This window comes from Typha latifolia, chromosome 6 (assembly GCF_019914945.1).
Source record: "Typha latifolia isolate L0001 chromosome 6, TyphaL0001v2, whole genome shotgun sequence".
NCBI classification, from domain to species: domain Eukaryota; kingdom Viridiplantae; phylum Streptophyta; class Magnoliopsida; order Poales; family Typhaceae; genus Typha; species Typha latifolia.
In genome coordinates this window covers 13,507,790-13,532,032 of record NC_133091.1, presented here as the reverse complement: position 1 = coordinate 13,532,032, position 24,243 = coordinate 13,507,790, and the positions used below count along the sequence as shown (strand labels likewise).

Genomic DNA, 24,243 nt, shown 5'->3' with positions numbered 1-24,243 from the left:
CAACTAAAGAATAAAATTCTAGTAGTTAAATCCACTATTAATGAATAATAAATATAGTTCTCAATAAAAGCGGGAAATAAATATGTAGGCATTTTGCATGCCCACGTTTAGTATCCACCATGGAAGCAAGTAGCACAAATTTAAGCTATTAGAACGTTACAAATAAACAAGTAGAAGTGGAGAGGACCTGTACACAACAGTAACTTCTACGAAGGGTTGCCTCTCAGCAGGAGCATTTATATCTTAAATAGAAGCACCAATCTAGATTGGGACTCCAAATTATTCTGTAGTTCTTTCTGTTTTTCCTCGGTTACATGAAGATTATGCATCCACCCTCGTCCTTTCTGAGATTTAAAATATCTAACTCGAAGCAAGAAACTCTTCTAGACTCTATAGCTTGTATCCAACTCTTCGTGCTTACGAAAGGAACATGATGAATTTCCTCAGCAATAGATAGTAGACAAAACACAAGGGAGACTTGATGGCTCTGTTGATGAACAAGACATTTAAGATGAAGTTGAAGACAAGTAAATTTAAACAATTGACAATGGCTACTTACATCAATTTTAAGAAAAGGATATTCAGATCTGTTCAATATATTTCTTTGATGTTGACTAAACCAGCCAGCAGATCATTGAACCAACTGGCAATATCTAGTTACATCAACTTCTTCGTCTTATGTACTCTTATATATGTCTTTTTCCACATTTAATTTTAAAATAAAAGAGCTAATATTTTCCTTTTCCTCATCTTTCCTTAGTAGTTTAAATTAAGTATATCACCCTCAGAGATCACGGCTAAGAATCCTTCGCTTAAGTATCTATCCTCCAAAAGGGAACCCAGAAACTAGTGCAGAAAAGGGTGAAATGTATATTAGCTGCAAATTTTGGCGTAGACATATAAATGGCATTAATTATACCTCTAAAAAAAATAGGCATATGGATTACCAGAATATTGGGCCAATCCCACAAAGAATGCAATACTTGTAGAACACTTTACGCGTCACTTATCAATGTCTTCAGATAACTTAGCGTTACCCAAAAAGACTAGCTGCATTTCTTCTCTCCATATCTGCAGGTTTCATAATTGAAAGGATAAGTATTAAAGAAAAAGGAACCGAACAGAAAGACAAGAGTGCAATCTGTTTTAGATGGTTTTGAATGCAAGTACGAAGCTAAATGGGGGTAAAAACAAATAGACAACTCATACCGTCTCGCGGAACTCAACCCTGATGTGGGGCACATTTGTTTTATGGATATCATTCCCATCAGGACCTCTTTTGTAGTAATTTCTTCCAATCCAATGCGACTACAGAGAATACGCCCAAAATTTGTTCAGCATAAAACAAATAATAGGAGAGAAGATATATTATCAGTATTACATTTTAAATACAAAAAATTTGTGAAAGAACTAGAACTCAGTGCAGCAGGAAACCAAATTATGGCAGATAATTGCATACGGTAAATTCTTTAGATGAACACCATGTTGTTACATGATGACTAATAAGGAACCAGCACACCAGGAATAAAGGTGTGCAATAGAGTAATTCACAGGTTTTAGAAACCACAATTAATTTTAAGAGTATTAAACGCAACAGAATAAGAACCAATAACAATGAGAATAGCAGTTCTCCTGTACTAAAGTTCAATAAAGCCTTATAAAATAACACGATGGTACAACATTGCATCCCAATTTTGAAATTCAAATTGGTAACCAAAGTATCACACCATGTCCATACCTTGAGAGCATGTGAAAAGCCTGATTGGTAAACTGAATTCCTTGCAATCTCACATAAATCACACGAACTTAGCTTCCACAACTGTAGATATAAAATGTGAAACAGGTCAGCAGCTTGCAGAGTTCAATCAGAGTTGACTTTGCTCTGTGGAGGGAGAGAGAGAGAGAGAGAGAGAGAGAGAGAGAGATTACTGAAGCAGCAATACTGTATTCTTCCACTAAAGGTTCTTTTGTTAGGTGAATTTGCAATGGATCATCCGTTGAAAGAGAGACATTCAGACCTCGCAGAAAGAACATTGGGAAAGGGTTCCGATGGTAATCAAGAAATAAGGAGTTGTTACTCAAAGGGGACATTGCCAAACCAATCTAATCGCAAGAAGACAAAAAAAATATTAGTATTACAAATGTACGGGAAAAGAAAAGAATCACAATTGTTATTGTACTGAAAAAAAAGGTAGCATTTCAATCCTCCAGAAGAACAAGATCATGCAAAACACTTAAGGGGGAGGTTGCATCAGTTACCTGAGAAAGATAATACAAGTACTGAAGAACTGGAGACTTTCTTAAGTTGATGCCATGAGCTATATTGTGAGAAGTAAGGAATGTTGCTGCCAGGTGATCAATGTCGCCAGCCTAGAAATAGCTGCAAATGTTGTAAAATATTTCAAGAGTATGACTAAGAAAAAGAAATGCTACGACTCCTACCTCCCCAGAATGTGGACGGAATTTGATAGTTGTCATGCCCTTCGATTCACGGAGCTAATATATAGACAGGAGGTTAGGAAGTACCAAGATAAGCAAATACCTACAATTTGCATATCTAACATACATGTGTACATACATACATAAGTATATAAATTGATAATATTTACTGATTCACATATCCTATCAAAGAATGCAAAACGGATTGCAACTAAGCTTTTCTCTCGCTAAGCCTGAACTAATTAGAGAAAAATAACTGAGTTAGAATAAGTACCTTGTTTAATGTGTATAAGTTGGCATAACAATAGTAAGCATAATATGAGAAGGCGGGATTGAAAACATTGGTCCATTGAGCTGGGGTTGGCATGTGTTTAGTTGGACGTCTTTCAGGTTTACTTTCATCATCCACCAAATCTAAACCTACAACCTGGATTGCAACAAAAATAGTAACACCATGAGATCACGTCTTGCAACCCCAGGAGCTTCAAAATTGACTAATTGATATAAGAAAAAAATAGACAGATTACAGATATAACTACTGAATGAAAAGTCACAACCCACATAAAGTATGGGGAAACATATAAATAAAAATACAAGTTCCCTGGATATATCCCTCGTTAATCACAGTTCCCTCCTGTAAGCTTTTCGTAAGGGACTAACAAACTCAGTAAGCTATTCCAACATTCAAGTGTGGTCGGAGATATCTCTTGCAAATTGCAAGCAGTATTTGATAGAATTAGCTCATCTTAATGCTAGTATTTTGGTTGATATTATTTATCAATCATGAAATACAATGTACAAAGTATACCGTGAATCTTTATTATTGTCTTTACTTCTCTCTTTACATTGTACTAATAAAATTTCCACCATATTTCTAATAATAATCCAATTTACTATAGCATCAACAAATAAAGACAAATGCAGACCTTGTTAAATAGGGAAAGTGTTTCACTACAAGATGATTAGTATTTAGTAATTAGTAACACATGCACAAAATTCAGATAATTAAGTCAAGGATTAGAATATAAGCCAACCTGCTTCAAGAAAATATGCAACTGAGGATGTGAATCTGGGTCGACAGTGGCCTCAAAAAGAGGAAGAAAAATGTTGTCAAGGAGGTTCTGGAATGATGTAACTATACCCATTTCCTTGTATATGTTATATAACCGTGGAATCTGCAGTACAGAGAACAAATACTTCATTAATCTCAGAAACAATGATAAACTGGTTGTGAAGATTAAAAAAAATGCATATACTTTCACAAACTTCCGTAAATTAAAAGACTAGGAAAGTAAAAAAGAATCAAATTATGGAAAGTGACGCCTTAACTGAAACCAGTCAGTCCAATGCAAAAACACTGAATATGCCTCACCAATCTTTGCAATAGCATTTCCGACGTTTAATTTTAGATATGTCCTTATATGGGATTCTAGTCACTTGTGCCTGTGACAAGTTACATCTGAACTAGATAATTTGACGTAAGTTAATCAATTTACATCTACAATCTTCATAGTTCAAAGTATATACCCCCATTCTTAAATCCAATATATTTATTTTAATCTCGTAGGTCACATACTGATAGGATAGTCAAATGTTACTGCCATTTATGACAGAAAAATCAAGTACATGGAAGTAAGCACCTTATAGACATGTCAAGACTGGGCTCAATAATGGAGAATTTCACAGAATATTGCCCAAGTAACATGAATTAAGACTGGCTCTGTGCATCCCGGTGGCATTGGTTCAACTCACATGAACTATGTCTTCTGATGATGAGTTAAGGCTGTGTACACCTAGCTTTCCCCAGACCCCACAGAAGTGGATGCCTATTGCAATTAAATGTCCCTCTATTTTGGTTCACATAATGAAGTTACCAAGCAATGCTACTACATATGAATGGCATTACGGCAGGAACCAAAGCGAACAAATAGGTAAACACAGAGAATGTCATGATTAACTTCTGCATGATGACTAACAATCTATCATTAGCATAAGAAACTAACAAAAGGAAGCAGCGGGGGTTACCTGAATCAGCCAAACAACATTTTCACTATATAATTCATAATTTACTATCCAGCTTGCCAGTTGATCCCACTCGCTTTGTTTCCTTCCATATATGGATATCCTATATTCAGCCATCTGATAAAGGTAATTGAGAAAACATACCTTAGAGAAAATAATATGCAGGAAGGTAACTCTAAAATTACTGTCTAAGAATACTTTCATAAGAAGAACTAGGGGTAGATGCTCACATAGACGATGCATCAAAAATAGCTTAGCAAGAATAGACAAAATAAGAAACTTATATCATCATCTTTCATTGTGGAATCACGTATAGCTGGCAATATCATCAGTAATAGCAGTAAGTTAAGACTACATTGAACTTCACATCTATGATTGTTCTCTTAATGATAAAGAACACAGGGATAGAGAAAAGACATAGGACATCGTATTTAATTCTAATGCTATTTACGTCAAAAATATTAGAATACCATCAGTAATAGCAGTAAGGTGAGACTATGTTGAACTTCACATCTATGATTGTTGTCTTAATGATAAAGAACATGGGGAAAGAGAGAAGATTTGGAACATCAGAAAGGGTTCTAATGCTATTTATGTCAAAGATATTAGAAGATTAAAAAGTAAAAAATAATTAACGTTACATCACATATGGAGTTCCCTTCAGAGCATCTTAAATGGATCCCAATGGGCCCGTAGTTATACATAATTTAGGTCCTCCTTATTTGTTATTCCAGTGGCATGTTTCAGTTCAACAGACCTTGCTCTTGTGCGATTAGCAGAAGATAACAAATGGACATTTCTTTCTAAAATACACGATAGGTTAACAGTGCACTTAGACTTCTCCAAGTGAGATCCAAGATAATTAGCAGATCCGAGTTATTTCAGCTTAGTCAGATGGGTAGTTCTGGTCAGAGATTTAAAGTAAGATGTCCCTCATAAATGCATACGCTCCATAAACTTCCACAAGTCAACAGCTTTCACGTATAACATTTGTCACTGATGTTTCGAGTAAACGATTGGGTGACAAGAAATGGTCGTCGAGGTTCCTAATAGAAATGTTAAGATCACTCCTCAAATTGCCTGACCAAATCATGCTTTCTGTGGTATAAAATTATGATGCATTGTCCACTCCCAATAACATAACTGGAGACACAGTGAGAGACAAAATAGCAATCTTCAAGATATATTCTCCTAGGGATTTGGATGTATTTTCTTCTCTCGGTAGAAGTATTATCCCTCTTATTACTGGAAGACAACTACAAACACAATTTGGATCTAGCCTGCCCTTCTTATTGGAAAAGAAGACTAGAACTAAGCCTTCAGTTGCAGCAATTGATTTAGCAGAACATGACAGAAATGGACAGCCATTATCTTGGATATCAATAATTTCATTAAATAGAATGACAACATTTCCAGAGCAATCTCAAGAACAAATGCATGAGGAAAGAAAAAAGAAGTTCATTTGTTTGAATAGATTGAAGAAAAAGATATCTGTATAGTTGCAAGTTTAGCAAAAGCTAGTTAGATATAATTCAAAGAAAGCACCTGGTATTTACTAGCAGCAAGGTCAGAAAATACTTGCTTCGTTAGCTCAGCAAGGAAACGGCCTAGGAAAGGAAAAGATAAAACACATTCAGGCAAGAGCTCCAACACAAGTTTCAAGTAACAAGAGTAAAATTCACTTAGTTTTTACCACCAAATTTCTTATCAAATAACAAATATCTAATTTGCTTCTCATGAGAAATTTTATGGCTATAATAAGAAAATTGAATAAAAAAACTGCAAAAACATAGCACAAGGCATTTATATGCTCTGAAACTCAGAATGTGATGAGATAACTCTTTTCATGGATTTGCCTAGTTTGAAAAATAAACCACATAGAAGATGAATTATGCAGAGCTAGCTCAGGCCTCAGATCATAGACCTTGAGTTAAAAAGCAAGATAACAGAATTCAGGAAAAAGAAATGGAAATGGAAGATGGAGAAGAGATGGAATCTTGGTGGTTCCTCTACTGCCAAGTTTGTATAATCTTGCTTGTAAAGCTGCTGTCATGATGCAGGTGGGTTGGGCATGAAGTACAGGAGAGTTCAAACAAGCAACATTATACTTGAGTCCAACAGAGGACAGAAGGCCGAAAACTTCCATCAAATTGAAGAAACCAACAATACAAAAGCACTGATACAATGGATATCAAGTGCTTTTGACTTTTGAGGAACAGGGAAGATATCATTGAAATCAATACCTTGGATGAGATTATCTTGTTTAAGGAAGATCTCCCTCAGTCGACTTTGGCCGCAAGGATTATATTTTAGATTGAACTTGTCAAAACGATGAAAAGTACTCTTATCTGCATGGACATCTAAGAGATCGACATTAAGGTCATACCTGAGGAAAAGAAAAAGATGAATTAAGGGGAGTACTTAATTTAGATGTGCTTAATAGAGTTAATAGATAGTCCAGTACCCAGTCAAGTCCAAACTTTCAAAAACTTCCTTCAGAGTCAAATAAGTTCCGTCTCTGAAAATCACAACCTAGAGCAACAAAACTTGAAAAGATTAAAGTGAATCAAAGAAATGCTAAGAATTTGGACAGATATTCAACACAAGGAAAAAGTTGAACAGGTCAAAAAAAGAAAGCAAGCAGGTGCACCTCGTCAGGTTCTTTCCTCAATTTAGACTTTATGAATCTCAGTAGATGCTTCTGATTCATGCAAGCTGAGTGATGAACATGAGTATCAACCTTCCTGACATTATAGAAATCACGATGTGGTGCACTTTTCTGTGCAAGGAACTCCCTATCCGCATTGAGCATCATGTGAAGATTAAATTTCTGAAGTGACAATCAGAATAAAAAATATTAAAATTCAAGTTTTCACAATATAGAAGACAGGAGAATCATATGAGATGTCCCACTATCATGAGGTCCCAAAAGTTATGATGGCACTGAGTAGTGAGTACAAGAGAGTTACTTGCTCTAGAAGATTCAGACGATGGTGGCATACAGTTCTAATATTTCCAGTAGCAATAACCCGAAGGATATAGTGCAAATCAGTAAAAAAAGTCGTAGCATCAGCAACAGGATAGAGTCTTTCCTTAGCTGGAAAAAAAAACAGTTTAAAGCAAAGGTGACATCCTAAGCAACAAAATGAATAAAAACAAAGGGCATTACGATCCTTACCATCTTTATTTGTATAGACATGAACAACACCATCAATCATTTGAAAAGTATGCTGAAAGAAAAGTAGAAGATATATTATTTAGGGAAAAAATACGAAAAACAACAAGAAGAAAGAGATAGAAGAATGTTAGAGTGGTAAGAACAGCAAATGGCAGAGATAATACAGAAAATATGAAAGAGCCTACCGCCGATTTCTGCTCAGGCGCATAGGTAAATGGATTAGGATTAGGTTTTGGAGTACTGGGATCGGTTATAACTTCCTTTTCCCAAGGAGCAACTTCTTCTTTAAAGACATAGTTTTCTCGTAACTCGAGGCATTTCTGAATAATTTTATAGACCTCAATTTCATCAGCAGATGGTGTCTCTGAAATTGACCAAAGAAACAATAGAAAATAAAATGCTCAGTTCCTTTTCCATGCAACATAAAGACCATAAGTGTGAATAAATTATGGTATCCTCTCTTGCTATATTGATTCATATGTACATGATTTTCTTAATTTTTTGGAAATTACTTTTATACTCGAACAGAAATATGTTATAATCAAGAAGCAATTTAGGAGGTACAAAGATGAAAATTAAAATGACAGCATACTATTAAAAGAATGCCATACCAAGTGGTGCAATTTTCAATCTTGTAAAAGTTTCTTGTTCAGGCTCTTTTCTAAGAATATCAGCTGCTACTGGATCAGGCTGGACACCATGTAGATTACCGGATACACTATGAGATCGAATCATGTCAGTTGCAGTTAATGGTTTTGGATCCCCATCCTCAATGATGTTATCAGGCAATGCTTGAAATAAACTCTTGGACTCCATTTCCTGCTTGGAATTAGTTTACTCCTCTTCAAATTCATATATAATTATTAAGGCTTAGAGAAGGTAAATATAACAGTATAAGATAAAAGAAAGAAAAATGGAACACCAGAAACTATAAAGAGCAAATAAAAAGAGTAAGCATTTATGCAAAGGAAGTAGTTTTTAAGGCATTAACTTTTTTAAGCAAGAGATAAAGCTGCTAAAGCCTTCCTTCTATACCACCAAAACTATAAGGAGTGGCTTTTGTAAATTTAAGGAGAAAATCTATACACAACGAAAAACTATAAACCATTAAACAAGTTTTGATAACAAAAATACTCAAACATATGGAGATTGCATACAATACAAAGTGTCACACTATTCACATTTCAATTTAAATGTAAGAGAGGAAAAAACAAAAGTCAAAATCAGCATTTAAAAATTGCAAGACATAAAAAATGAACTTACAATATTTCCATTTATTTCCAAGTAGGAATCGTCATTTTTAGAATCATCAAGCAGATTCTCATCTTCGTCTGATCCTTCCACACTCTCGAAGGCACTACCACTAGCAACCGGGGATTTTGGAGAGGTTGCTCTGATTAAATGTCCAACCTTTTTGTTTGAACTCGAACGTACAGGTGGTTTATTACCTGATGCATAAAAAATTGTGCAGTTAAAGCACTTCTCTCCAGGCCTCAAAAGTTAGTAGCAGCATGTGAAGTATGCAGAGAAGATGTGGTCTACATGAACCCTAACAGCAGCAGAGTACTCCCACAACCAGCTCTGAGCTTGGTGGGTAGCGTAGACACATCTAACAGCTTCACTGATATAAGTATTCATTTTTCTAATACAATTAGTACATAGATAAACCAATCAAAATCAATTCTGACATGAACATCCATCATGAGAAACAAACTTAACAGAAATCATAATAATTCCTGTAAATAAATTATGCAAAACTTCATGAATCCACACTAGCATATTGAACACCATAGCTGCGCTAGTATTTCTTTAGACATTAAGATTCCTCAAAAGAAAAAATGTTTAGCACCAACAATATGCAACACTGGCCTGTAGATAATGCATAAAAATGTTTCTGAAGATTCTAGGTCAATTTGTGGTGATATCTTCTTCCTAAGAAGCAGTACAAAATAAAGTATTTACGAGAGCAAAATAAAAAATACTTACTACTCTGCTGTCTGCAGCTGAGGTGCGAGGAAAAAACATATGTTAAAACTGTAATTATGCACAATTAGTAGATGGTACAAAGTGAGATACACTGAGACAACAACAATGAAAGTCATCTAGAGCTAGTAATTGGGGCTAGAAATGAATTTGACAGGTTGCACGTGAGGCCAGTATGAGTAGAAGCTAAAAAAGAATAGTAACTAAGATTTGGTCTCAATATAGTCTTCTATAATAAGGATTCTAGAGTCGTCAAAAAGTAGTAAGTAGCAATCACAAGGAATTTAAATGCTTAAATGTTATTCATTGCACACAACCTATAGTAATAGGAACTAGTGGCCCTGGGAAGCCGATTCTCCAACAGATATAGTAAAGATTCAAGGTAAATAGTTTTTTTTTTAAAAAAAACTTAAAACAGATTAAGTGCACATCGATACCAAGTAGATACTGCACCGGTTATACAAAAGCAACTATTTGTCAACAGTTTGTTTGCTATCCAGATTAAGATTGCAATATCTTGATCAAAATCGCAATATTTTGCTATCTTCTAAAAATTAATCCATCGCATTCAACTTTAGATCACCTAGTAGAACACATTCCACTCCGAGAAAAATCAGATTAAAACTAGGGTAAACCACGAGTACCTTCCGGAACCGTGTGAAGCCGAGCCAGCCCCGGAGGAATCAAGCTCCGGTGATCCTCCACCACCGCTGCCGCTGACGAGAACACGCCGTTCATCACCACCCTCCTCTCCCCCTCCTCCTCCTCCTCTTCCTCCTCCTCCCCATCAACCTCCACCGCCGCCATCACATCCGGCAGCGACGCCGACCCCACGCCGCGCCGGTAGTACCCCGGCGCCTTCCGCCGGTAGTGCTGTCCCCCGCGCCTCTGCGGCAGCTTGGGTCCGTCGGCGATGCCATCTCTCTCGTCCTCGGCGCCGCCGCGCCGATCGCGCTCGCGCTCCATGGCGCGGGCGAAGTCGAGGAGCTGGGTTAGGGTTTTCCGGTGCATGTAGTAGGCGGATATGGCGGCGAAGGAGGCACCGACGAGCGCCGCCATGGCGAGGTGCAGAGCGTACGAATCCATCTCTCACTAAAACCCTCGTAGTGGAGAGAGGAGGAAGAAGAGGAGAGGACTATGGTTTTATTGGGAGCCAAAAGATGTGGGTACCATTACCAAACGCAGTATTTATAGAAGGAGGGAGGTTAGCCTCTCATGCTCCCCAACAACTACCCAAACTTCACGGCTTCTAAATTTTAGATATTATTGATAGGGATATATATCAATATCCTCCCGACCATCGTCTATCGCTGGTATTTTTACACATCACCACCTATCCTCTCATCTTTTTATAAACCACTCCCTCCTTTACACATCCTTTTTCCAATTTGGGAATGGTGTCAAATTACCATTTTGGCCTTTGGGGAGTATCAGATGCGACGATAGGACTTGTGGGCTCTCTCTCTCTCTTCCACTATCAATCCCTTCTCTATAAAATGGTGGGTTTTGAGGTGGAATAAATAAGTTGGCATAGGCTCAAGAATATCTCCTTATTCTCGGGATGATATCCACTCCCACTCCCAGAGCAAGTTTTGCACTCCTTAAGCTATAGATGCAGTTCCTTTTTGCAACAAGCTAGTTAATTATGAAATTAAAAGTCATTAATCTATAAACTTCAATCAATCAAAAATAATAATTTTTAAGGAGAAAAGGAACTTTTGTGCAGTACTCCACTGGTTGCTGTCCCCAAGACTTTTTAGTGTGGGTGGGGGAAGGAGGAGACACGTAGTTCATCTCCTGTTGGAAATTAAACAAAACCTTATCCTATAAGACTTGGATTAATTAGAGTAAGAGCTAGTCATTAAAAGCTCTCTCATGGTTCTCCCTCTCTCTCTCTCTTAATTTCTATATTTCTAATGGTGAAAGGAATGCCCTCAAGTGCAAGTTGCATGTTGGAATGAAACACAGACTTACATGCTTATGTAAGTCCACAGTGTAAAACAATTGTCCCTCCTCAATTTCTAGGGCACCTCCTTTCCCTAACGACCTGGGCCTTATTTGTTTTGAGTTTAAAGACCATTCTTGAACTAGTTTAAGAATCCTAAAACTGGTTCAGTGATTAAACATATCTTTATATCTAATCAAATTTACTCTCTAAAATATTAACACTAATTAATTGAGTTCGAAGCTTACTCTCAAACCAAGCAATGCCCCTCATCTTCTTTGTTGGTTTCAGCATAGGAAAAATGAGACCTATGAGAGTGAGAGGCTTGTTGGTTTCAGCATCGGAAAGATGAGACCTATGAGAGTGAGAGGCAGTGAATTACAAATTTTTTTGTATCATTTCTTCTGTTTCATTGAGTCACCTTTGGATTCAAAGAGTGTAGGCCTTCTGTGTCATTTTGAGCTTGCTCTAATTATATTTCTCCGACAAGCATGTGTAAGTTAAATTTAACCACACAGATACTAATGAAAGATTATTATTTTCAAAAATAAAAATACTTAAATTATCTCTCGATAGAGTTGAAATATATAGTTAATTTGAATTATTTATAAATGTCTGTTAAGTGGGATAATGATTAGATATTTGGGACATGATAGTAATAATGTTTTTCGTATGTATGCCCCACAAAAACTTTTCGTGTTTAATAAAAGGTAGAGGTTTGTATTAGAGTAGTGCTTCATTAAATAGACCAGTGAACAAATATCGCACTAAAAGAGTTGGAAAAGTCTCTTGTCTGTTGCATCTAAAATCATCATGTCTACCGAATATAGTTAACCATTATATTGTTTTATTAATTTTTCGATATATATATATATATATATATATATATATATATATATATATATATATATATATATATATATATATATATATATATATATATTTCACAGAGATACAAAGAATACATGATAAAAGTCATACATAAAGCTTTTCTTATTAAAACACACTACTTTTCTAAATGCTTAAATTTTATATTTGCATGTATTTCTTTCAAAAACACATTGTTTTTATATGGATACCATTAATTACAGTTACTTATATATTAAATAGATAAAAAGACAAAGATGTCTTTAATTAAAAGCGTAGTTGCAGTAATTTTGTTTTTGTCTACTATATATTAAGTGGTTTAGAATTTAACGTTTATGAGCATTCATGCAAAAACAAAAAATTTCAAGAATTATTCTTTTTTTTATATAAATATCAACTTCAGATAGTATACTAAGTAAATAAGAGATTTCAGGATGCATATATGTAATAAAACACCTAAAAGCGAGTCCGAAAAGAACAAAATAATATATATATATAACATAAAATTTAAGATGAAATATTGGGTGTAGGAGATAAGTCTATGTCTATCCTTTTCATAACACAAGAATAAATAATAGTTGGACATGTGGAGAAGATAGGTATTGGAAGAGATTGTCTTCTAATCGTATCAATGGGTCCATTGCAATATAGACTAGTTGGCCATGAATACTCCATTAGGGCACAGAGTCTCTTTCACCATCATGCCACCTATTGTTGAGAGTTCAAGCTACAACCAGTACTATTTCTCCTAATAAAGATACTTATACTACAGTAATCTAATATCATATTGATCTTTACATAATCTCCAACTAAAAACTTTCAAAATATCATAATAATTACTGCTGCATTCTCTATAATAAAAAATAATAATCTTCTATAAGACAGGACATATTTTATTGTGGTACTAACTCATATAAATCAAGTTGTATTTTGGTAATTATAATAGTTTAAAAGAACCAAAAGTCTCAGTACAATATCACAACCACATCTTTGGGCCACAATAATAGGATCTGAGTTTGGTGGCTATTTGTTTGGAGGACCACAGGCACAGGATCGTAACTTTTTAAAATCCTATTCCAGTACTATAGAAAGATACTAAAAATATTTTAGAAAGATACATACGCCTTTGTAATTGAACAGCAAAAAGTTTTCAACTTTACGAGACTCATCATTAATTCATTGCATGCAGCACCGACTTAACTAGCTTCCCATAATCTTTTATCCATCCATTAACTACACTTACAAATGCACCTTTCCACCTCATGATCAAAGCCAAAAGTAGTTCCTGTAATATTCCCACTGGAGCACGCTTGGCATCGAATCAAGGATAGTTTATCAATCATTCTGCAACTCGAATCCAATCCTCAAGTAACTTTAACTTGCATTGCAAGTATCTTTTATAAGCCCAGTTGCCCAAACTAGCCCATGGACCCAAAGAGAATAATCAAGACAAAGCTACCAACTACACCATCACCAGCTTCATTAAACCAAAACACAACAAGTACATCAAACAGCCCAACTACAAGACTTCAACGACATGTTAAAAAAACCATTAAAAGAAACTCCAAACAGTAAGTTTGGAGGTTGTTAAAACTTAAGAAGACCTAGTCTTAAACTTGGCCTCATCTATCTCAATCCCTTCTTTCGCAGCACGCTCTTCTCCAGACTCCTCCGTAGTACTCAGCCCTCCTTTGCGTCCCATCTCCTGGTATCCTTCCGTTCCCAGCTGCTCCTTCCTCGTCTGACCTCCTCTGCTCCTCCCTACGTTAATAATTTCATATCCCAAAACTTTCAACAACTTGGATAGATCCACAGTAATCTAGAGAGAGAGAGAGAGAGAGAGAGAGAGAGAGAGAATAAATACTAGAGCAAACCTTCGGCTAAGTGCTCTTGGGCCTCGAGGCTCTTCCCGCCGGTACCGCCGGGGATCACCGTCTGCCCCTGCCTCGCCTTCCGGTCAAGCTCAGCTCTCTCCTGCTCAGAAGCCATGGATTTCCCTTCGTCTCCTGACAACTACTGGAGATCGGATGGTTTATTTTATAGCGTCGGGAGAGCGGTGAGGGAAGCATGGAGGTGACGGCACGTGGCAAAAGAGCAGGAGCAACTCCGGTGCATGTCTACGTGCATGCGGCACGTGTGATGGACGCATTTATGGCGTAGACACGAGTCCACGTTAGTTTGCATGCAGCTAAGATTAACAGAATATAACGACTGTAACACGCGGGAGAGCACGCCACGTGGGCTTTGGGTTGTAGGACGGTAAAAGTTCCAAATTTGGCAACTGGAGTTGGATCGATCGACGTATGAATTGAGTTCTTATATGGGTTTGCGAGACTTTGAGCATTTGTCTTGAAGACAAATGAGCTAAGATCTCACCTATAGCCAATTTGACCTTTATGAGAAGTCCAACATAGTGGCCGAGAAATTATAGCCCAGCAGTTAGATTTCTACTTCACAACTAAGGTTATGGTTCAAAATCTTCTGTTAGCATTGGGGTTATTATTTTGTAATTGTTATAAAACCACATGGAGATTTGAGTTAATATTTGATAATGTTTCATTACAGTTACGAGCTCGTAACCATCAAAAACTTATAATAAAAAGTTATAATAAGGTTATGGTTTTCTTGTGATATGCTCTTGTTCAAGAAGGGCAATCAATAGGTAGAGTGATGTTTCTACTATGTTTTTAGATTTTTCTCATATCTATCTGTTATTTAAAATATATAATATCGACTCATATAATTTAAACCCATTTTTTTTATATTTTTACACTTATTAATATGGTTTGGGGTTGGACTATTTATAGTATTCAGAACTAGAATTAGTAATACAATATATCATTTTGAAATTGTAACAAACCAAATTTACTTCTTATTAAATTAAAGTGTTATAAATTTTTTATCACATTGTATTTATACCTAAAATCACGTTAACTCTTATATTTTTAAAAAATTTTAAACCACTCTATATACTTATATCTAAAATCACTTTATCTTTCTATACTTCAAAAAGTCTTAAACCAGTCTATGTATAAATTTAATTAAGCGTGATAGCTATTTTGGTTGTTTGGCAATATCATCTAAAAAACTCGTGTGTTTTACCTAACATACATGAGAGGGGTATTTTGATCAATTTGGCGGTGCTCAGTTACGTTTGACATAAAAATAAGAAAATATATTTAACCCTAAAACATTTAAACTTTAAAAAATATTTTTAATTTTGCAAAAGTGACGAGAGCGATGATTTGACCAATTAGTTATTAAAAATAATTTTTCTCTGTTGATAAATTAAAATGTATAAAAGACATTTTAACTAGATTAATAGATAAAAAAGAATTACATAATTCAAGTATTTTTTTATTGCTTTATCCTTATAATTATTTTCTTAATAATAGGAGTATCAACTTTTACCAATTTATTATTTTTTTTATTTTTTTTACAAAAAATGGATAGCTAAGAGAAAAATAAAATATGACTAATTTACCCTTACAATTTAGAAAAGTGAGGATACTTTCGGTTGATATGACCAGTACTTTCAATCTTTCGGTCATGAGAGAGAAATTAATAGTTCTTATTGAATTATTTATGTAATAATTATAGGCAAAGAGAATAAGGCCCATGGGCCCAAATTTCCTAAAACTTGGCCCAATAGGAAAACGCCACATGGTTTGGGTCACCATCCTCCTTTCCTCCTCTCCCACCTCAATGCTGCTTTACTTTCCAAACGTTCTTCCGAGTTCTTCGTGGCTAAAAGATTTCCACACTACCTTTTGAACGGATCAGATGCTCGTCATCAAACGAAAGAACACTAGTCTTCGCTTTGACGCCATTCCTCTAGTCGTGGCGGCTTTCTATATTACCCCCTTTTGCTGTTTCCTGTTGAGAGCAAAACAACAGCAGTCAACTGACTCAGCTCCAACGACCGCGTCATAGATTAGTATAAGACTTCCACGCCTCTTTTAAAACGCATTTTACACCGCTTTGACTTCGACGACCGGCGCGTTAACTTGTTGCTCTCCACTCGTTTATATTATCCCGCACTCTCCTTGTAGACGATCTCTATTAAGTACGGCCTATTCCCAACCTGTAAGGATTAAGTTACTCTTTTATAAAGTTATTCCGCAGGAGTATTTGAACTCGGTCGGCACGCTATATAAACTACCTACCTGGGATGATAAGCGAAGAGTAGAAAACTCGTTCAAAGGCGATGTCTTGCTCGGTTGCGATCGCGAATTCGCCGGTGTTCTCGCCGTCTAAGATCCCCCGTTCCTGCAAGGGAGCCCCAGAAACCTTATCCCTAGCCCTAGCCGGCGATGGATCGCCGTTGGCTTGCCCGGCGTCCTCCGCCTCGCCGTTCCGGCCGCGGTTCCCGCGCGTGGCGAGCGGTCTCCGGGCCACGCGGGCCGTAGAGTTGGAGGTGGCTTCTTCTTCTTCTTCTTATTCTTCTGCTTCTTCGAGTGGTGGCGGCGGTCGTTCGCTGCTGAAGAGGAAGCGGCCGGCTCGGATCGATATACCGATGGCGGAGGCGTTCGCGGCGGCGGAGGCGGGGTCGGATGGAAGGAGGGAGGTGGAGGAGGAGAGCGAGAGGTTTTCTGTGTACTGCAAGAGAGGGAGGAAGAGGTTGGAGATGGAGGACCGGCACTTGGCGGCGGTTGATCTCCGTGGAGATTCCCAAATGGTACGCTTCTAGGGTTGATATTCGATATCATCATCTATTGCTGTTTCAAAAATTGAGATAAAGATGCATTTTTGGGTATGGTCAAATCTGTAGAATGGGAAATTGTTGTAATTTTAAAATGTGCGTAGGCCTTTTAAGTAGAGTTTGCATATCTATTTCAGAGGAAATCACATCTACCAACCTAAGTAAATTGTAGAGCTTGGATTGGATTAGAGATGAAATTTTTGCTACTGCCATCAATTTGACTCGTTTTAGATAATAGAAAGATTTAAAGAAAATCCGTAAAAGAGGGGGCAAGGTGGGAGTTTTCAGATGTTGAAAGGTTCTGGTTTGTTTAGTGTCGTCAGTCCTTTCAACCGAGTAAGCAATACTTGTTTTAATGAGAAAAAAAAATCAGTCAGAATTCTGATATATCTGACAATTTTCAGGGAATTTTTGGCATATTTGATGGCCATGGAGGTAAGAAAGCTGCGGAATTTGCTTCTGAGAACATGGGCGAGCTTATAATAAATGAAGTCCAGAAGAGAGAAGAAGAAGCAAACTGCAGTGAGATAGAAGAAGCAGTTAGAATTGGGTATTTGAAGACAGACTCAGAGTTCTTAAAGGAGGAGGTTGGAGGAGGGACCTGCTGTGTTACTGCGTTGGTCCGAAAGGGTGATCTCGTTGTTTCAAATGCTGGTGACTGTCGTGCTGTTTTAAGTAGAGCAGGGAAGGCCGAAGCCCTTACTTCTGATCACCGCCCGTCTCGGAATGATGAAAGGGATCGAATTGAGAGCATGGTAAGTCCACTTCTTCAATTTCTTTTGTGCTCATATCTTTGATATATCAACATAATTTCCGTCTCCTACTGTTTAGGTTCTTCTATTGCTTTGAAAGGAAGGTTTTGAGGTTAGGTTCTTCGACTATAATGTACTTACATACTTCTCCCCTATAGAACCTTGCCTGGTTGCTTTAGGGGGAAACTTGGACTCCAGATGGGAAATGTTAGTATTAGCTATTAAGTAATGCAGTAGAACTAGGAAGAAATCAAGAACTCAAGGTGTCTAAATGTGTCAATATTAGTGTCGTTATAGAATGTGGTCGCAGATGGTCCATATATGAACACAGGAGGAACAAGATTGTTGTGCTTTATTCTTTATCGATTTCGAGTAGAAAATATTGCATCATTAATTATGACTACCACTTGCCAGTTGCTGATAGAAGGGATTATACTTAAAATGCTTAGCTCTTTTGGAATTTATATCATTCACGTCATATGATTTAAGTTATAAGAAACATACAGTAGTTGAAATGCCTCACATACTCCTTTCTGCATAACTCCCATTTTATTTTGCCCACAAGAAATGCTTATAAATGTTGGTGTATTATTTATGCAGGGTGGCTTTGTTGACTTCTGCCGAGGTCTGTGGAGATTGCAAGGCTCCTTAGCTGTATCGAGGGGAATCGGAGATTCGCATCTCAAACAGTGGGTAACACCAGAACCAGAGACTAAAATCCTCAGGATTAATCAAGATTGCGAGTTCTTAATTCTAGCCTCTGATGGGCTATGGGACAAGGTATAGTTCTTTCCTCAGGTTTCAATTCTTCTCCTCAGGAGTACCTTCTGATGTAAAAAATGTTGCTAATTTGTGTTGCTAATTATTTCAGGTTAGCAATCAAGAGGCAGTAGATATAGCTCGGCCGTCCTGTATTGGCAAGGACAAATCATCTCCTCTCTCTGCTAGCAAAAAACTTGCTGAGCTATCTACTTCTCGAGGCTCAGTGGATGATGTCAGTGTTATGATAATACAACTGCAGCATTTTGTATGAAGGAATTGGGTTTCTCTCATTTCACTTCCAACATAAGCATTAATCCATGAACAGAATAGAATTTTGTTTTGCAAGTGTTCTTTTTAACGAATTACTTGCAATTGTTAGATGGGATTTTTAGATAGTTTTATTCAACATTCTTTCTGTATACATGATGAAAAAGCCTCTTTTATTTTTAACAATGAAGAGGTCTGCTCCTTGTACATATATTCTTATATTATTCAACTCTCTTCTCAATTCTTCAGCTTTTTGAGAAATTTCCTGTGCATATGGGTTTTGTGGTCGAGGAGGAGACGAACCCACCAAAATTTTCGTAGTGAAATAATTGTGCTCTGTTTTAAATTGTTATTCATTATTTAGTTAGTATTTAATATTACATGGGTAAAAGTCAGAACCTCCATGCAAAAATACCTCCCTCTCTCCGTCTCACTTCCCGGATGGCCGGATGCTATCGCCGACTCCTCCTCGTTCTCCTCTTCCCACTACGATCCTCCTCCGGATCCCTGGGCGGCTCCATGGAGGCCTTTTGCCTCCAAGTCCAACCCATCGACGTCGTCAAGGAGGATCGTACCGTGAAGAGGACAGCAGGGGTCCGAGCTCCGTGGAAGGGTTTGACGGTTTGATCCCTTTGGCCACGCGGTGGACCCTCAAACTGCACGCTTCGCATGGGGTCCAACGCCTCTCCTCCAGTCCCCGCTCAAGGACCCCTTTGAGGTGACATTTGCTTTGCTAGATTTTTGAAACGGCTCTGTTGGTTTGGGTGATGCCCTCGTGATGTTTGAGTGAATGCCTCCTAAGAATGCGATTATTATTTGTTTAAGCTTGGTCCATTCTCCCAAACTTCGAGCTCCTTAAGATGTTTTCCTTTTCATTTTGATGCATGCAACTCTGGTAGCAGTGTTTATTTTGCTCAGAGTAGTATTTTGAATTGAACATTACTTATCTTGTGTTTGTTGAGTTTATGCAGTTACTTTCGTTGACTTTGGAATTTCTTTACTTTTATGAAGTTTTTATCATTTACAAATTATCTTTTTTTGGACGAGAACAAAATGACTACCTGTCATAATTCTCCGTATAAGATCCTATTTCATGTCCACCAGGCCACTATATTAGACTTGGAGTATCTCAGGCATCATATAGTCAATGCCTTGTGATACTAGGCCAAATCTAGAATTATGAATAAGCTGGTTCCAGGTTTCACTGACCTTTAATGCCCACCGTTCAACCATCTGATGCTGACAGGCAACTAATGTTGCTGAAACTTTTGATCAACTATATATGTTTCTTTCTTATCCACCCATAGGTTTATGGCAATTTAGCCTTGTTTGATATGTTTTCTTCTACTGCATTGATTCTTTTGATCAACAATATTGTTCCACGAATCTTGTGCTCTAAATCTCAAACACAAGTGAGGAAAATTTCTTCTAGATCCGACTACTGGCGTTGCTAACGACACTAGCAACATATTTGAATCTTATAACATACCTAAAGGAGATATTTTTTGTCGGTTAAGTTCATGAAATAAACCAGCTCACCATAAGCATGCGTGATGATGATGACGATGACGATGAGAAAAAGAGCTGGCCCGATTTTTGTTATATTAAGATAAGAATTTTCGCGACAAAGAAGAGAATGACATGGTTTTTGTATGAATGTTCTTTGAAGTAAATGGAGAGGTGCCGTATTTTACAAATTTCTCTAAATAGAAATGCAATTTGTTTATCAAGTTTTCCACTCTTTCAAGTTAATCAGCCGCAGTATACAAGTTTTCTGTAAACAGGCTTGCAAGTTATCAGTCAAGCTTTCCACTCTTTCTAGTTAGTTGACTGCAGTCTAAGTTACATAGTTTTATTGGTCTAATATTTGTGGTATTAGTGCAGGCGGTTAAAAATTTTAAATCAGTTTGCAACAACAAAAAGGAGGTGATAATGCCAAATACAAGGGCATTGTCCATGCTATATGAACAATCTATGATGAAGAAGGATTGCTTGCCTTGCCCTGTGGAAGTGTTTGCTTCCAAAGGCTAATGAGGATTCCACCTGGGCAAGCAAGCAATAATGTGGGCTGTTGCCGACCAAGTGACTGGATTCTATGAAAGAAGATACTTAAAGATTGCTCACTTATGATTGATTCCCTGTGCTTCTTCATCAAAAGTTATGTTACTGTTTCATTCCAATTCCTGCAATTCTTAAACAGAGGTGAGGCATAGTGACTAGCAAATAAGTCGTCTGAGCCGTCTCATTGCTGAGAAAACTGATGATATCTGAATGCAAATGTACCTGATGCTGGTTGGCATCAAAATTTTAGTGCTAATGGCTTTTCACCTGCAGTTCATCAATATTCAAGAGGTTGGTCTAGTAATCTTTGTAGAGTTATTTCCATGCGACCTCTCTGTGCAGCTATGTATCCATTGTTGGTAGGCCTGGAAAGAGATACCCTCTGCCTGGAAATAGCCTTGGTTTCTTATTAACTGATAATGTTGTTGTTTTATTCTTTTTATCCTCATTTGACTTCATAATTTTTTTTTGTGATTAGCTCTATTTTCAACTTCAAGAACAAAGAAGTTTTATGCATTTTTATATGTCACCCAACTGGTGTTGGGGATTCATCTTTTGTATCTTAGATTTGTTTTTTTAGTAATACTTCTGGCTGTAGATGAAGAATATGATCTCTAAACTTGAAGAAACTATTTTAAATAATAAAAAAAACAATTTAATATTTTACCCAAATAATCTAAACTTGAAGAAATAATGATTTTTTTTTATAAAAAAAATATTACACTTGATTAGAAGTAAATTTCACTGCACTCTTTGATTGATATGTGATGAAACAAGGTTTCTTCAATCTATAAAAATTAAGAAATGGTGATTAATAGTAATTTAATGTCAAAGTATAAAAATTAATTATTGTGAGTTCTTCAATGTAATTTAATACCCCGCAAGGAATCACGATTTCAGGAGTTTTCCCAACTTTTGTGATCCGGAGTGCTCCCCTCGTTTCGCCAAACCTTCTTGGGAACCGAAAAGTTTCTCAAAACCACCCCCTCTACTTTTTAAAATAACTTCTCCTGTTCCCCATTAAACTCACAAACAAATAAATAAATAAAAAGAAGGGAAATTATGTTATTCGGTCTTTTATTTATATATATATATATATATATTATTATTTTTTACTCTCTTATATTTATAAACTATAATTATTATACTTTTTTATTATATTTAACTAATTTACATGTCGAATTTAAGGACATATATCTTAGTTTATAAATAGTCCATAAAAGTTAAAAGAAATAGAGAATAGTTAAGGTGGCCGTAAAATAATTAATTTATTCTTTTCTTATACCGCAAGGGATCACGATCTCTGGAGGTTCCAAACTTTCGTCACAATTTGGAGTGGGCTCCCCTGGTTTCGCCGAACCCTTCTTGGGAAAGGTATACACTTTTTTTTTTCTAATTAAAAAAAAAAAACATAAATAAAGGATCTATTTGCAAATTTCCCCGCGTGACGACTTCCGACTTCTCCATCAAAGTCGGCGCAGACACAGATAAGATTTATTTTTCGAAGGACAAAAAAAAAAGAAAGTCACTTTCTGGTTGTCATCTTCCATTCTACCATTCCCCATCCCCATACCTGAAAACCTCTTACATCAAAGTAGTTATAGTTATGAATTCTGTGGGCGTTTGTTGTTATTAATATTTTAATCTTATAGTGGATGTTCTCCCCCCCCTCTCCCACATCTCACATGCATTGCTCGTGTCTTATTTTTCCTCTCCTGGCTTTTATTGGAGTTCCAGGCCCTACTACCAGCAGAGAAAGGCATGTGGAGTGTATTAATTCCCACATTTTCTTCTTCTCCTCTCTTGCACAATTTGCTTTCAGTGATAACTGATGCCCATCAACCTTATCCATCTCCTTATTCGTTAGTTATCTATCACATGCTCTGATTTTAGGAATACCAAATTGGATTGGTCATAATAATACAGGTGTATTACAGGAAGTGAAACATTTTGACACCGTCGTCATCGTCGTCGTCGTTGTTGGCAGGTCTGATTGGTTTTGAGAAATTTTGAGTATAATAAGACGACTCATTTTACTGACATAACTCTAATTTTTTAAGAAAATCAATTAAAAAATGATGAAATTAGAATTATTTTTTTCGTAGTTAAAAAATTACTTCTCTAATTTATTTTATACAATCAAATATTAAAAATAAAAAAATGATTTTAATCTCACTTTCACACCTGAATGACTCTCTTCTTTTAAAAAGGAAGTCAAAATGAGAAATTACTTTTGTAGGTGATTAAACCACTTCTATAATTTATTTTCACAACTTAGTACAATCTACTATTTTGATAATTTTATTAAAGGTGATATTAGATGATAAACCTGTAGTGAAAAATATAATCAACCCTTTCTAAATATCCTGCGACCAAAAAATTAGTATCAGAAGTAATCGTTATCAATAACAATCGAGTTGGAGCCTCTACTTACATTTGAATTCTTTTATAAAATTAAGCACATTATTTTATGTGAGAAAAAGTTATTTCTCAATTCTTCCCCCCCATAAACATAAGCTGTGATAGAAAAAAAAGAGAGGAGTCTATAGATAAATTCAATGTGTTCTTGCACACGCCCACTTGGTCAAAAGCCCTGTCAAACACTACAAACCAACAAGAACAAAAGCAGTTGTGAAGCAATTTATTGCCCAAGATTCAATTCATAGCTTCAAAAGGCTATCAAAATTTTAAAAAAAAAAATTTAAAAAAAATCTAAGTACATGAGAGAAATCTGAATGTCCAATCTCATTGGCTCTCAGTTGCGGCAAAGATCACAATCCATGAGCAGTACCAGTACCAGAAGAACAATTGGATTGGTTAACTACTGGACTAATAAGATCTAATTCTGGATCCAACTCTCACTCGTTTGTTTTTTGTGAAGAAATGCACCGAACCATGGATAAATAAGTAGATAAATGCCAAAGGTGAGTCTCCCCTATCCATCCATCTCTTTATTTCTTCCAGCTTGACACAACTTCCCCATTCACATCTCTGCCTCCATTCTTTAGTTTTTATACTCTGATGAAATTGATGCTTATTATTTCTATAAACTTTAAAACAGTTAGTATCGTTATACAAAAAAAAACTAAACGAAGAAAAAGTTATCATTTTATTCTTAATTTTATTTTCTTAGCAACAGTTAATTATTCCTGGCCAATTAAGTAAAGAGATCTTTTAGTTTGGACATAAAAATCTTGCAAGATTTAGGACAGGCAACACAGATGAATGAACCGAATCTCCCTTTTTTAGGGGTTATATCTTTTGT

General features: G+C 36.4%; 3 protein-coding genes across 5 annotated transcripts; 1 reads left to right on the top strand and 2 right to left on the bottom strand.

The window, feature by feature from the left end:
- Positions 1-8: 8 nt before the first annotated feature.
- Positions 9-10,789, bottom strand: LOC140790829 (probable AMP deaminase). Of its 3 annotated transcripts, none has more exons than XR_012109453.1 (20): positions 10,267-10,789; positions 8,903-9,087; positions 8,251-8,458; positions 7,825-8,003; positions 7,640-7,691; positions 7,431-7,558; positions 7,112-7,291; positions 6,926-6,993; positions 6,705-6,847; positions 6,007-6,068; positions 4,465-4,578; positions 3,474-3,614; positions 2,714-2,866; positions 2,443-2,496; positions 2,260-2,370; positions 1,930-2,103; positions 1,739-1,819; positions 1,210-1,308; positions 948-1,071; positions 9-487 (listed from the first exon to the last, which is right to left on the bottom strand). XR_012109453.1 is itself a non-coding variant. In XM_073141117.1 (19 exons), exons 1-19 carry the CDS (start codon positions 10,706-10,708, stop codon positions 1,003-1,005), a joined length of 2,643 nt encoding a protein of 880 aa, XP_072997218.1. In that variant the 5' UTR covers positions 10,709-10,789; the 3' UTR covers positions 491-1,002. The 3 variants fall into 3 exon arrangements, 1 of the variants encoding a protein (XP_072997218.1); XR_012109454.1 differs by having other exon boundaries at positions 123-846; XM_073141117.1 differs by lacking the exon at positions 9-487 and having other exon boundaries at positions 491-1,071.
- A 3,132-nt stretch (positions 10,790-13,921) lies between these two features.
- On the bottom strand, positions 13,922-14,426 carry LOC140791213 (em protein H5-like). The gene is made up of 2 exons (XM_073141634.1): positions 14,309-14,426; positions 13,922-14,195 (listed from the first exon to the last, which is right to left on the bottom strand). The coding sequence occupies exons 1-2, from the start codon at positions 14,421-14,423 to the stop codon at positions 14,029-14,031; spliced, it is 282 nt and encodes a 93-aa protein (XP_072997735.1). The 5' UTR covers positions 14,424-14,426; the 3' UTR covers positions 13,922-14,028.
- A 1,981-nt stretch (positions 14,427-16,407) lies between these two features.
- On the top strand, positions 16,408-19,158 carry LOC140790565 (probable protein phosphatase 2C 32). The gene is made up of 4 exons (XM_073140691.1): positions 16,408-17,112; positions 17,541-17,891; positions 18,489-18,668; positions 18,760-19,158. Exons 1-4 carry the CDS (start codon positions 16,642-16,644, stop codon positions 18,919-18,921), a joined length of 1,164 nt encoding a protein of 387 aa, XP_072996792.1. The 5' UTR covers positions 16,408-16,641; the 3' UTR covers positions 18,922-19,158.
- Positions 19,159-24,243: the final 5,085 nt, after the last annotated feature.

Coding starts and splice junctions, on each gene's coding strand:
- LOC140790829 (XM_073141117.1), bottom strand. CDS start 10,708: ATGGATTCGTACGCTCTGCACCTCGCCATGGCGGCGCTCGTCGGTGCC. Junction 3,615..4,464: donor ATGTTGTTTGGCTGATTCAG/GTAACCCCCGCT, acceptor TCTGTACTGCAG/ATTCCACGGTTATATAACAT. Junction 2,371..2,442: donor TCCGTCCACATTCTGGGGAG/GTAGGAGTCGTA, acceptor AGCTATTTCTAG/GCTGGCGACATTGATCACCT.
- LOC140791213 (XM_073141634.1), bottom strand. CDS start 14,423: ATGGCTTCTGAGCAGGAGAGAGCTGAGCTTGACCGGAAGGCGAGGCAG. Junction 14,196..14,308: donor CCAAGAGCACTTAGCCGAAG/GTTTGCTCTAGT, acceptor TTATTAACGTAG/GGAGGAGCAGAGGAGGTCAG.
- LOC140790565 (XM_073140691.1), top strand. CDS start 16,642: ATGTCTTGCTCGGTTGCGATCGCGAATTCGCCGGTGTTCTCGCCGTCT. Junction 17,113..17,540: donor TCCGTGGAGATTCCCAAATG/GTACGCTTCTAG, acceptor GACAATTTTCAG/GGAATTTTTGGCATATTTGA. Junction 17,892..18,488: donor GGGATCGAATTGAGAGCATG/GTAAGTCCACTT, acceptor TTATTTATGCAG/GGTGGCTTTGTTGACTTCTG.